The 13,565-nt window shown below is 33.7% G+C and overlaps 3 protein-coding genes across 4 annotated transcripts; 2 read left to right on the top strand and 1 right to left on the bottom strand.

Moving 5' to 3' along the window:
* Positions 1 to 1,489: 1,489 nt before the first annotated feature.
* Positions 1,490 to 4,548, bottom strand: LOC127254405 (dolichyl-diphosphooligosaccharide--protein glycosyltransferase subunit 2-like). The gene is made up of 10 exons (XM_051279497.1): positions 4,406 to 4,548; positions 3,778 to 3,857; positions 3,666 to 3,709; positions 3,488 to 3,577; positions 3,166 to 3,225; positions 2,987 to 3,056; positions 2,751 to 2,815; positions 2,212 to 2,266; positions 1,674 to 1,801; positions 1,490 to 1,579 (listed from the first exon to the last, which is right to left on the bottom strand). Exons 1-10 carry the CDS (start codon positions 4,546 to 4,548, stop codon positions 1,490 to 1,492), a joined length of 825 nt encoding a protein of 274 aa, XP_051135454.1.
* Positions 4,549 to 5,500: 952 nt separating this feature from the next.
* Positions 5,501 to 9,174, top strand: LOC127254595 ((6-4)DNA photolyase). Of its 2 annotated transcripts, XM_051279788.1 has the most exons (14): positions 5,501 to 5,888; positions 6,141 to 6,212; positions 6,374 to 6,454; positions 6,567 to 6,746; positions 6,817 to 6,885; positions 7,090 to 7,176; positions 7,252 to 7,350; positions 7,418 to 7,501; positions 7,776 to 7,862; positions 7,956 to 8,027; positions 8,095 to 8,208; positions 8,349 to 8,436; positions 8,514 to 8,609; positions 8,840 to 9,174. In XM_051279788.1, the coding sequence occupies exons 1-14, from the start codon at positions 5,541 to 5,543 to the stop codon at positions 9,019 to 9,021; spliced, it is 1,659 nt and encodes a 552-aa protein (XP_051135745.1). In that variant the 5' UTR covers positions 5,501 to 5,540; the 3' UTR covers positions 9,022 to 9,174. The 2 variants fall into 2 exon arrangements, with proteins under 2 accessions (XP_051135745.1, XP_051135746.1); XM_051279789.1 differs by lacking the exon at positions 6,374 to 6,454.
* Positions 9,175 to 11,145: 1,971 nt separating this feature from the next.
* Positions 11,146 to 13,253, top strand: LOC127254613 (cytochrome c oxidase subunit 5b-2, mitochondrial-like). Its single transcript, XM_051279821.1, has 6 exons — positions 11,146 to 11,509; positions 11,593 to 11,672; positions 11,795 to 11,845; positions 12,659 to 12,725; positions 12,830 to 12,909; positions 12,994 to 13,253. Exons 1-6 carry the CDS (start codon positions 11,359 to 11,361, stop codon positions 13,039 to 13,041), a joined length of 477 nt encoding a protein of 158 aa, XP_051135778.1. The 5' UTR covers positions 11,146 to 11,358; the 3' UTR covers positions 13,042 to 13,253.
* The last annotated feature ends 312 nt before the right edge of the window (positions 13,254 to 13,565 follow it).

Genomic DNA, 13,565 nt, shown 5'->3' with positions numbered 1-13,565 from the left:
TCTACACTTCCCAATCGATTTCGAACCGCCGGTTCGGTTCATCAAATGGAAATCGAAACCGATTTTCATTTCATACAGTTCGGTTTTGATTCCTATTCTTTTTTGTAATTTCAAATTGTATTTATTCTCTACCGCTTTTAATAAAAAATAATTAGTACACTCGCCGTCCCTTCTATAGTGTCTGAGTTACCATAGACACGAAAATTTAAAATGAATATAATGAGTAAATAATTAAAAATATATTAGTATAAATAATTATAAATTAAGATTAAAATAACTGATTAATCTAATTAAAATTTAAAAATTATAAATCGAAAATTTTAAAATTGACTAAGATATGTAATCATTTTCCGAAAAAAAAAAAAAGTAACATGAAATATAGAACAGATAGAAACGACAACGTGGACATAATAAGTGGGACGGAGGAAGTATTATTAATAAAAATTCAAATTTTATTTTAAATGAATTTCAAACTACAATTAAACAAACTTTATATATTACTTAATTTTTACAAAATGAATAAATATAAACATAACAGTTTTTTAATAGCACTTTTGAAACTGAAAGTGTAAAATTAAAATCGAAATTGTGATTCGAAATATTCAATTTCGCTTAGATATTTTGATAAATTAAAGCTGGCAGTTTGAAACTGTAAGAACCATTTAGACAAATCTATCTAAATAAATGGTCTTATTTTTATTTTTTATTTCATGGTTAATTTTCAATGTTTTTTGTGAAATAGTTTTTACTACAAAACATATCAAACAAATTACCAATATTTTTATTATTATTTCTAAACATATATAAATTTAATTATACCCATCATCTTGACCATTTAGTTATAATATTGGAGGAATGTTCGTAGTGTCACTAGAAATGCCAACACTCAAATAAATCTATAATTATATTTTGAACTATTTACACGAGTTTGTTTAGTTTATAATTTAAATTTAAATTTTTACTATTTAGTGGTAATATTATTAGTACAAATATAATAATTTCAATAATGAAATCAAAATACAATTTAATTAAAATTTAAATTTGAATACAAATCAAATAAATCCTTTATTTTATTTTATCTATATTTTATGTTGTTGAGAGTATTAATCTACCAATTAACTAGAAATACATTGTTTGGGGGATTGAATTTAATTTTCACTGTAGATCCCATTTTTTCTCCCCAAAACATCAAATCAAACACCTATTTTTCATTTTTTTCATTTTTTATATTATACTAAAATCAATTTTACGTTCAAAACATCACATAACACCTATTTATATCACATCATACAACTATTTAAATTCAAAATTTTTACTATTTAAATCCTAACTCAAAATCCAAACCTCCAATGCGACAAAGTTATATTGCATTGACTGGAAAGTTTTATGTGAAATGTGCTTCAGAAAGCAACAAAACAAAACCTTAAGATGGATACAGATAATTGTAGGGCAGAAGACATACCTAATGTTTTCCAAGCAAGACAAGGCATCAATTTGGTAAATACAAGTCTTTGGCACTTCCAGGAACTCCAACTCCAAGGAAAAATTTAGCCAAACCCAAAATTTTCTCACCTGGAAGCTACCGTTGTGAAATCCCGGGAGATCACAAGTTAGCTAAAAACCTAAAATAAGTATAGGAACCACAATGCAATGCATCCGGTATGCACACATACATTTAAATTTTCAGAGGCAACTGCTGCAAAAGTTGTGATTCCACGAACTACTGATGCTGAGGCTGAAAGGGGACCCTGGTGCCCATGTGTATCAACTATTTTCTCATCGAAGTAACAACTGCCATCATCTACAAACAAGAGCATATTTATATCACACAAGTAGTTCAGAAATACTCTCCTGCTCTTGTCAAAGTACAATTTGCTACTGCCATCCAATTAAGAATATTAAAAGTTACAACAGACTCAATTATAGTTAAGAGCAATATTAAAGGAGACAGGCACAACAGAAATCAAAGCCCCAGATTGCTAGTATTGAAACTTAAAACAAAAAGAAATAGGTTAGGAATTTAGAATCTGCTTACTTCCTGCCATAATAGTTTACAGGAATTGATAAAATCATCAAGACCATGTGCCATTAATGCAAATTGCAGCAGTATTCAAAATGAAAAAAGCACTAAAGAAACATTCAAGTGTGTATGGAGGAATAAAATGTGCACACAAAGCAATAGAAGTGAAGAGGTGAAGACAAAACACATACCATATCTTTTGATGCCATCAAAAAGCTTTATGATGTCATTTTTCAATGTGGTAATCTGGCATGAAAAGCAGACCTTGATCAGAATATTAAACCTATATAAAGAATAAATTTCCAATATACATGCTTCATTGAAATATAAAAGAGAAAAAAAAAAGAAAAGAGGAAATCAATTAACACTAAGTAGAGAAATGGACCATTCTTGCCGCACTTTATATACAGAGTTGATGGCCACATGATACATTGACAAAAATACAGATTATGAAAATACAAAGTTCAGAAAGAAAAGGTGAGCAAAATTGAATTGATTATTCTAAACAGGGCCATTGATGAAACCTAGGGTGCTTTTCAGTTATTGGCTATTAATCCTCGACTACTAGAGTAGGTAATTATTATATTTAAAAAGAACCATAGAATTAGCATAGTTTGCTCAGACGCTTAAATGGAATCTCAACTAAGAACTTAAGGTATCAAAATCATTTTTCAAACTTGAAAATAATGTTACAATCAGTGGGAAACAGATTAACAAATAATATACTAACCAGAGATTGATCAATCTCAGAAGATGCTAAGGAAATAGCTCCAGCTAGAGCTTCTAAAGCTGCCCCTGTAAATAAATGATAAAGGATTATTAACAACATTCAGCATATAGAAAAATACATCCCCGGTAAAAGGTAGACAAACAGTTCATTTGTGGAACCAAAAAGTGGTGAAAGTAACTAACGATGCAAGATGTTTAACCAAAACATCCCCAATTATAAAATGCCATATAAGTTACCAGTAGCATCATTACTGGAGTCGGGATTGTTGGAACTATGGCGCCAGCGCCCATCACTCTCACTGAGAGTCTGCCAAGAAAACAAATGCAAGTTAGGTATATGAAAAACCTAAATACAGCAACATCTTCAGGACAGAGCAAAATTATTGAGCCAAGACACAACAATATCCATGGTTTACCTTTACAGAGCGAAAAACTTTGTCAGCATCTTCGAGATGAATGTCAGAGCCAGAAGCATCCTGATAGGGAAATATATATATATATATATACACATATACACACACAATAAACAAAATGAAACTCGAAACCAAATAACAGGAAAAATCAAAGATAGGAAAAAGATGCACGAGGAGATTACAAATAAGAAGAATAAGAAGAAGAATGGTGGTACTCTTTAAGCCTTTGAGAATAGACACTAGTTGAATATAATTTTCCCATACAAGCAGCATGTGTAAATCTAAAATTCATTCATCAAGGAAGGCCTTAGTGAAATCTTCTTACCTTTATAAGCACCAAACTCCCTATTGAGTAGTAAAAGTCAAGAAGTGAATTGGCTTCTTTTAGAGAATCCTTAAATCTAGATTCAATTCCCTGTACACAATAGAAGAAAGTTGTAAAAAAAAATTGCATTCCACCAAGTTTTTATTTAAGGAAGAAAAGGGGTGTGGACTTTGCATACCTCAAAAGCAACATTATTCAGCTCACACTTGAGTATTCCATTCGCTTTTAATGCATAGAATAAATCCTTTAAAGCTGAAGAAGTTGATGATAGGGTATCGGCCACAAATTACAGGCAGATGGTCTTACATTAGATTTCTTTTCAATCCCTAGAACATCATATGTCCTTAATGCCTCATATGTATCCTCCAGGCTGAGAGAGTAGGAACAGAAAGGTAAGCTGAACAATTATCTTGAACTGTAAATGAAAAGTTATATGCTTTCAACACAATATCTAAAACACCAAGAGCAATAAAAAAATCCTAGATAATAGGTAGAGTAACTTGCATGGGAGTTCTTATCCTTCCAAAAGCCAAAGAGAATGAAGGGCAGAACATGTATAACACATAAACTGGAATCAATAGCATATTAGCATGTTCACTCTACACTAAAGAAGGCAACTACCAATCATGTCCCATTAGAGCAACAGTAAGAACCCATGTAATTACTTCGACGAAAATGAGTTCATTTAACATCTATTTCCATTTGAGATACAGACATTCTTCTTCAAACTAATTACAGTGTCCATGCTGCTATAAACTACAAGATTAAATCTTCCCTCCTTCCATGCAAACACAGCCGAGCACCGCCAAATTTATCAGGATCAAGTAGTGAACGTACCACAGAACAAAACAAGATTCAAATTACAATCAGCAAATAACGGAGAAAGCGTGAGTGGTGTAGATAGGATTTAAAAGGGACCTTCCAAAAGACCCATCAATGGGTAAGAAGAGCTCCGCCGCAGCAGCTCGATGAAATTCCGACACAGGACTGACAATGGCCGATTCACAAATCGAAGTCAACACTGGAAGTCCTAGGATCAGAAATCCCAAACTCCCAGCCATTCCTAGAGAAATCACAGCCGAATAAAAAATGATACTATCAAATTCGAGCATAAAATTCACATGCTTCGCAAAATTAGCTAAACTTTGGATCATCCACAAAATAGACAACAAAAATGGCAAGAGTTCTGACAAAATGACAAACACCATTGTCTATACGATAATCATAGTAGCTAAGGTGAGGATAGCATCACAAATTCACCGGCTTTTTTGACTCATTGATACAATGTGTCTGCAGTATGGTGTTGTTTAAATTTAAGTCTCATCAAATATTAGGTGAAGCAATTTGCACGACTCATATCTTTAAATTTCTTAGATTACAAATAAGAGTAGAGGAAAATAAAGATTCAATTCAAGATCGATAGATGAAAGTTAGCAGGATGGACAGAAGCACGCAAACCCATAGGCGAAAATGGAAAAGTAAACAGACAAAAAATCCAGAATTACATTCAAAATGCGAAAAACAGGAAACAAAGATGATAGAAATATTTAAACCTTGAATAGAGATTTACCTACGTTCTTCCTCGAATTCCAGGGACCTGAGCTACCAGTCAGAGAGCGATTTGAAATTAGGGTTCGCCGCTTTCAAACCGGCGTTCCGGTCGCCACCGAACCGAAACCCAAACCGGTGTTACACGGTTCGGTTTCGGCTCCTAAATTTTCGAACCGTAACCGGCCGTTCGAACAGGCGGTTCATCGTTTTTTATATTTTTTGAAAATATATCCAATTATGAGTCCCTATTCAAACTTTTTAAAAATAATTAAAACGAAACGTGGCTATTTCTCGGCCACTTTCATGGTGGTTCCTCTAACCTGCGCCTAGTGCGCACCGCGCACGATAGTGCTCTTAGTAACGGTAGTTAGCAAGCCACCTCAGTCATCCTTAATGCCGCGCACGTTAGTTCCAACCGCTGGGAGGCGGGAAATACGTATCCCATTTAAAAGCCAATAACTCTCTCATTTTGAATTGCCACAACTTCCGTTTCATTCAATCAATGCGACCTACACTTCTCTCACTGCCTTCCTCCTTGAACCCTACAATGGCGTCCAGATCGAGCTCGCTGATGTGGTTCAGGAAGGGGCTCCGCCTGCACGACAACCCTGCGCTCGAGCACGCTGCCAAGGGGTCGGATTTTCTGTACCCGGTGTTTGTGATCGACCCGCACTATATGGAGCCGGATCGGAATGCGTTCTCGCCTGGTTCCAAGCGCGCTGGTTTGAATCGGATTCGGTTCCTGCTCGAGAGTCTGGTGGATCTCGACTTGAATCTCCGGAAGTTGGGCTCGCGGTTGCTGGTGCTTGAGGGTGAGCCTAGCGAGGTTTTGATTCGCTGCTTGAAAGAGGTGATTCCTGCTGTTTTTCGCGTTTTTTTTTTTTGGTGATTGTGGAGGGAGATGGAGTTAAGTTGGAATTTGGCTTAATGTGTAACTATGATCTTTATGCTGTGAATTCTGAGCAACTAGCACTAGCAGCAATTATATAGAACAATGACAGTACTGAGCAGAGCATAAATTGTAAATAGTTAGCATTGATGGGGTCTGCAGTATACTTCTAACACTTTTCACCTCTAAGTCAACTTCCTTCTGATGTACCAGTGGAGCATAAAGAAGCTATGCTTTGAATTTGATACGGAGCCATATTATCAGGCTTTGGATGATAGAGTAAAGGTAAAATTCTTTGACATTTGATGTATCTGTATTATCTTACTAGGAGTCTTCGAAACCCAAAATGCAGGGGAAATGGTGTGTTATGTCTTATGTTGACAAATAGTTTCATGCGTATTTTATGGTAATTTTTAAGCAGATTAGGTTAATGTTTGATCCCACAGAAATATGCTACAGCTGCTGGTGTTGAACTTTTCTCACCTGTGAGCCACACACTCTTCAATCCTACTGAAATTATACAAAAGGCAAGCATAGGTCAAGAAAGAACAACTATTATTCTGTGTTCACAAATTCTAAATGACAATAAAGTGATGTTCTTTGAACGTGTGTTTGACTCCTTTTGTTCTTTTCCATTAGAATGGTGGCACACCACCTCTGAGCTATCAATCTTTCGTCAAACTTGCTGGGGAACCATCTTGGGCTTCATCTCCCATTTCAACTGATCCTATCAGGCTTCCTCCTGTTGGAAGTGTTGTGAATTGTGCAATCTCTGAAGTTCCATCAGTCAAGGAACTCGGATACGAGGATTCAAAAGAGGTGTGAAGTCACTCGTATATTCTAAATATCCTCCTGTTTAAAAGTCTGTAAATTGATGATTGATGCATAGGACGAGACTCCCTTCAAAGGTGGTGAATCAGAAGCATTGCGAAGATTAAGAAAATCAATTTCAGACAAGGTATGCAGACTAATATTCTCGTCAGCTATATTAACACTGTGCCGGGTGATCTGAATGAAAGTTCTTGAGAACACTTTTTTATTTCATTCAGTGAAAAAAAAAAAAAAAAACCTCAACTCTCTCTTTATCACTATATATGGAGTGCTGATTTTTTCGTTCCTTTTGTACTCTTGACAGTTAAAATGCCCTGGTCTTTATTTGCAGGAATGGGTGGCCAAGTTCGAAAAACCAAAGGGAGATCCATCGTCATTTCTCAAACCATCAACTACTGTTTTATCGCCTTACTTAAAAGTAAGTTGTATATAGTATCTTTATATATTTACTTCTTTATACCAACTAATATTCCCTTCTCCAAATTGTTGGAAGTTCGGTTGTCTCTCTTCCAGATATTTCTACCAATGTCTTCAAGAGGTCCAGAGAAGTGTGAAAAAGCACACATCTCCACCAGTTTCCCTTCTTGGGCAGGTTAGTTATTATCACTCTGCAGTAAATGTGACTGAGTCCAACCCTACTGATATCTGAATTCCCACAGTTGTTATGGCGAGATTTCTTCTACACGGCTGCTTTTGGCATGCCTAATTTTGATCAAATGAAGAACAATAGGATTTGCAAACAGGTACTGAAACTATTCCCTGTCTGATTGTTTAAGATCATGTACTCTTACCAATACACAGTATTTATTCAGTTTTTCGTTAATGATTCATAGTAAATGATGTAATGAACTAGCTTCCAACACCGTGTTCTCATTTTCTCTCATAAAATGAATTTTTAAACTAGTGCTTGTCTGAGGATCTTTTCAGTTATATGCACGAAATGCTAGCGTCAATCATGCAATATATCTTGAGTTTCGCCACGGTGTAAATTTTGTATGTTTTAATTTATAACTATAGATACCATGGAAAACTGATGAAGAACTCCTGGAAGCTTGGAGAGATGCTAGGACAGGATTTCCATGGATTGATGCCATAATGGTTCAGGTTCAATGCAGTTTTCATTTTTTGATGCAGTCTGCTAGTTTTGGCCGTTCTTGTTCTCATGCAAAACCTTAAAACTTTCATTTGCTGAAACAGCTTCGGAAGTGGGGATGGATGCACCATCTTGCTCGACACTGCGTTGCTTGTTTTCTAACTCGAGGAGATCTGGTAATTTGACTTTAACTGCGGTGTTGATTATAGAATCTTTCACTAATCATTGTTCGAATGCTGATAGCTCATACATTGGGAGAAAGGACGCGATGTTTTTGAGAGACTTCTTATTGATTCTGATTGGTCACTCAACAATGCTAACTGGTTGTGGTTATCATGCTCATCTTTCTTCTACCAGGTTCAACAAAACCATCTAATCATTTGTTTTATGCACAAGTCCTTCGATTTTAATCTGGCATTGATTTGTTCTTTTATAGAAGTTGATTCATAGCTTTAGTCTGAAGTATTTGAAACATACCACTGTCTGTTTCTTTTCAGTATAACCGAATCTATTCTCCAATCAATTATGGCAAGAAATATGACCCAAATGGCAACTATATTAGGCACTTCCTCCCTGTACTAAAAGGTGACATATCAATCTAATGCTTTTTTTTATATCCATTTTGCTCTATAAGTTTCATCATCTTGAAGGTTTGGTTGCAGACATGCCTAAGGAGTACATTTATGAGCCATGGACAGCTCCTCCCGGCATACAATTGAAAGCCAAATGTATAATTGGAAAAGATTATCCCAAGCCAGGTTGCCATGAATCTCTTATCAATTTCACTCTCACATTATTTTCAGATTTCTACAACTTTATCAGCACAATATCAATGAAGGTCCCTTCGAGAATGCATCATCCTTTTTTTCATAGCTTTTAATATGTCCTCATGATCTTGAAATTCAATGTTGCTACATAGTTTCTTACAGTTGTCACTGATGATAAAAAAAAGTAGTAACCTCAACCTTGTCTGCTGTCTCTGTCGTAGTCGTGTCTCATGATCTTGCAAGCAAAGAATGCAAGCGGATATTGCACGAAGCGTACGAGCTGAACCGAAGGCTGAATGGCCAGGTAAGTGATGAAGACCTGCAAAGTTTGAGGCAAAAACTGGAGGATGATAAGAAAGCAGAGCCAAAATCCAAGAGACTGAAACAAACTACCCTTGCGTGAGTGATCTTCCTTGCTCTTAAACTACTACAGGTACAATATATTGCTTTCGTTTATATATTATTGTAATTGTTGTTATCATCTCAATTTCACAATATAGTAAATTAGAATGGTAAGACCATAATTCGAAGAAGTTGATGGATTTTTATTTATTTATTTATTTTTCCCGCATAATATTGTATCCAGGAATTAATTGGCATGTTGAATCTAAAGGTTAATTTAATGTGTGTTAAAATATGAGTAGATTGTAGGAAATTTTATACTCTGTCCGCTGTTAAAAGCATTCGTTTACTTCATGCCAAATTTCAATAATATCGTTTGGTTTAAGCTTTTGAGTTTTACTATGCCCATTTTTATCGAGAATTCAAAAAATTGCCAATAAATAGTTTAGATAGCACATTATTGATATTGATATAATAATTAAAGTTTAATTATTGTTTTTTATAAAAATATAATAACAATAATATGTTTTAAAAAATATGAGTTAATATGGGTCTATTTGAATACCAACTACCATCATTATTCAAAATATTACGTACGACACTCATTCAAAATTTATTTTAAATATTTTTCAATAAATAAATATATTTATATACTTTTAAAAGTTTTTATTAGTAAAATTAATTTATTTAATTATAAGTAAATATTTATATTACTTTCTATATAATTGTATTATATAAAATTTTATTTTATATAATATTTATATTGTATACTATCAGTGATACTAGCCCTTGAGTTTGGAGAACATATAAATTAGATTCTATAAATTCGATGTTATTTTTTTTCTTTGGTGTAGCCGTGTATAAAATATATATATATATAGAGAGAAAAAAATTGGACAAAAATAATGTGCGGGAAAAAAAATTTACCGTAACTATATAGTAAATTTTATTATCTTTTACTAAAAAAATTAAATACTATAGCAAATTTATATAAATTTTATTATTCTACAGAAAAATAAATAATTCCTCCCTCAATACCATTTTTCTTTTTTATCCATTTCCTTATTTAGTAATTATATTATTCACTTAATATAGTTAATCCCCTTAAAATTTTCAATATATTAGCATTTTTTTCATTTTTACTATAAAACTAATATAATACTAATATTAAAAAAATATACGTAGAAAAAAATAAAAAATGTTACTATTTTTCCGGGACGGAGGTAGTATAAACAATAAAACTTGGGATATCAAATTATTAAAAATACATTATTTTTTAATTCTTTTTAACTATATACTCCTAATCTCCACGTGGTTTCGTCCATGTATAACGTAGTACAAATCAATAGCAAAAAAATTTATCTTTATAATACTTGTACATCATTAAATAAAAAAATAGAACTTGGAATTACAAATTATTAAAAATACGGTCATTTTATTAATTTTCTTAACTATATACCCCTAGTCTCCATGTGGTTTTGTCAATGTATATTATATCAATCCAACTCTAAATATTATATTTACTCTTTGTTGGCCTTTAAATATTAATTATTATTTTAAATATTAATTATTATAATGAATAGCAAAAATATTTTTCTTATAATACTAATATAATAATATTTGTAAAAATAATTATACAAATATAAGAATATGTTTAATATTAAGTACCTTAAAAATAAATATAACCCTTAGAGAGAGACTGATGGAGTATATGTTATAAAAATATATAATACTACTATTAATTTGTTTTCGAATATAACAAAAAAAAAACATAAAATTTGTTTGTTTAATACTTTAGATTGAAATACTCTTTTTTTTTTTTTTTGGCTCTATCTACTTTGTTCACATTGTGGTTTTTTTTTTTTTTTCATTCCACTTATTTTATATTTTATAAAAATATATACTCCCTTCGTCATGGTGCAAAGTTGTCGTTTACTTTTTGCACGTGGATTTTTTAATATTAGTATTATAATAAATTGCAGTGAAAATGACAAAAATGTCACTATTAGTAATATAAAAATAATATATTTGTGTAATATAGTGTAGGTGATGAATGTAGTATTTTGTATATTTGATTTGATTTTCTTTTAAGAAAAAAATCAATTATGTGCGAAAATTTATGAACATATATACGCGTGTGAACAGAGCTCAAATTTTTAACACACATAAACACCGAATTACAGAGTCAAATGGTGGATCCGAAGTTAGTGTGGAATAATAATAAACACGTGCGCGAATCAGACCACCATCTTCTTACCTTACAGATCAAAACTTTTCACTACAATTCCCATTTTCTGTCGAAGATATCTTTCTACAGGCAGATCAACTGATCAAGGCTTCGTTCTTGATCCACGGAAGGCGACCGGGAATCAATTCCGAGAAATTTTCAATCCGAACCATGTTTAGAAGGCTCGCTATTCACCTCAGAACGTTCTGCCCGGCCCGATCCGCTTCCAGACCCGCACGATTCGCCGTCAGCTCTTCCGAAGCTTCGGAGAATGTTCTACGCATTTTCCCCGCCGTATGTCGCGAATTCAGCATCGCATCTGGTTTGTTCGTGTACTGTCTTCAGTGTATGCTAATTTGATGTTAAGATTGTGCATTCCTTGATTTAATGGATTGTAATTCGCAGGAGCTGTGGGTAAGAGAGTGGAGGATATAATGCCGATTGCTACTGGTCATGAGCGTGAAGAGCTCGAAGCTGAGCTCCAAGTAAGTGCTTCACTGCCATTGATTAGCTATCCAGACGTCTGTATACTGTCGATTTTGAAATTGTTGGTTCATTTGTTGATTCTTCATTTTTTTTTGCCCTAATTTCAATGTGGTTTAATTAGGGAAGGGATATCCTGGAAATTAACTACCCATCTGGTCCTTTTGGAACAAAGGTCAGCAGCATATGAAATCTTTCTACCTCTAATTTGTTTCTTCCTCTGTTTGTTTAGCCTTGAGATTGTCTTAACTTGTTGTGGCTTATGATGAAATTATCTTACTGTGGCAAATCAACCAAGATATATTCTAGTTATGATAATACTTATGATGTTTCGAAATTTATGAGTATGAGAAGGGCCTGATTTTTTGTTCAAGGACTAGTTTGAATTCAAGATTGTGTATATACCATTAGACCTATCATGGAAGATCGAATGGAGGCACTATTAGATACAATCTTTGTCTATACCTATTGCATTTTTTAGGTTATATATTTGAAGCTTTTGTATGTGTGTGGATGTGTTCGTTAAGTGGTTCCGTAGGATGATCTTCAACTCTTACTTCATATGGACATTTTAGTTTGGGAATTTTGATGGGAAGCTATATATCTTGTAATCTTGATTCTGTACATTCCATTTTCTTGCGCGTGTATTTATTCAAGAAAACGAGTATGAAATTCATTCCTGTATGAGGTTTCAGCCTAACTTATATTTCGATGAATCTCAACATGTGTATTAGAGAGCAACTAGTATTAAAAATGAATGAAACTTTTCTATGGTTGGTTAAAAGTGATGATGAAATAGTTACTTAAGGTGATATAGTTACGGTTGTTGATTTTAAATGATACGGTTGTTTATGATTCAACGTCGATTGCTATTCTTAACAAACATTTTAAATCAGATCCTTGTGAGCTGCATTCATGTGAAAACGAGTAATCGGTAATAAAATTATTATTGCCTTTCTTCTTCGACACTCACCTCCAATGCACACAGGAAGAACCTGCTGTGATCAAGTCTTACTACGACAAAAGAATCGTGGGATGCCCTGGCGGTGAAGGCGGTAATCAACGAACCAATAACGTCACTTCATTTCGATGATTTCATTTACTTCTGCTGAACTAATTTCTGACTGCGTCGATCCAAATTAACTCCTCTGCTCAACAGAGGACGAGCACGATGTTGTTTGGTTCTGGCTCGAGAAGGGAAAGCCTCAGGAATGCCCAGTATGCTCGCAATACTTTGTGGTAAGTACAAGAGGAGAGTCACCGAGCCAAATTGTTTGCTGTCGGCATATCTGTGACCTTTTCGGATCTTTTTCTCATTGGCAGTTGCAAGTCGAGGGCCCGGGTGGATCTCCGGACGGCGATCATCACTGAATACATTCAGTCCGGCCGGAATAAAATCTGGTGAGAGAGCATAGGTGAATGCAATATTATCATTGTTGAGGAGAGGATTCAAATAATACATATATATATATATATATATGTAAGTTTTGGTAGATTTGCAGCATAATTTCTTGTTGCTAATTACTTGTTTGTCTCTCTGTGTTGTCCGATTATTGATTTATACCATGCGTATGTTTATTTTATTTTATACTTGGTACATGACACAATATTATAGTATTAGTATTTGTATCAATAATTTTCCTTTTTGCATATTTATGGGCAAATCAACATATCTGTATAGATATATTTTGTGGGCTATTCTTTGAACACTTGTTATTTGTTAAGATCATATATTATTACGTAACTTGTGTATGTCATGACATTGTCTATTGTCATGACGTAATGGTCACAAGTGCAACCCCTACACTAACAGGTTATCCCTTACTGGACGACTAGGTCTGATATATTGATTTCAGATAAAATGTATTAAGACATTACATCACAAATAGCACAAA

This window comes from Andrographis paniculata, unplaced genomic scaffold (assembly GCF_009805555.1).
Source record: "Andrographis paniculata isolate CXL003 unplaced genomic scaffold, ASM980555v1 Contig52END, whole genome shotgun sequence".
Taxonomy (NCBI): Eukaryota; Viridiplantae; Streptophyta; class Magnoliopsida; order Lamiales; family Acanthaceae; genus Andrographis; species Andrographis paniculata.
Note: the sequence above shows the minus strand (reverse complement) of the source record. Positions and strands in the feature narration are given on the sequence as shown.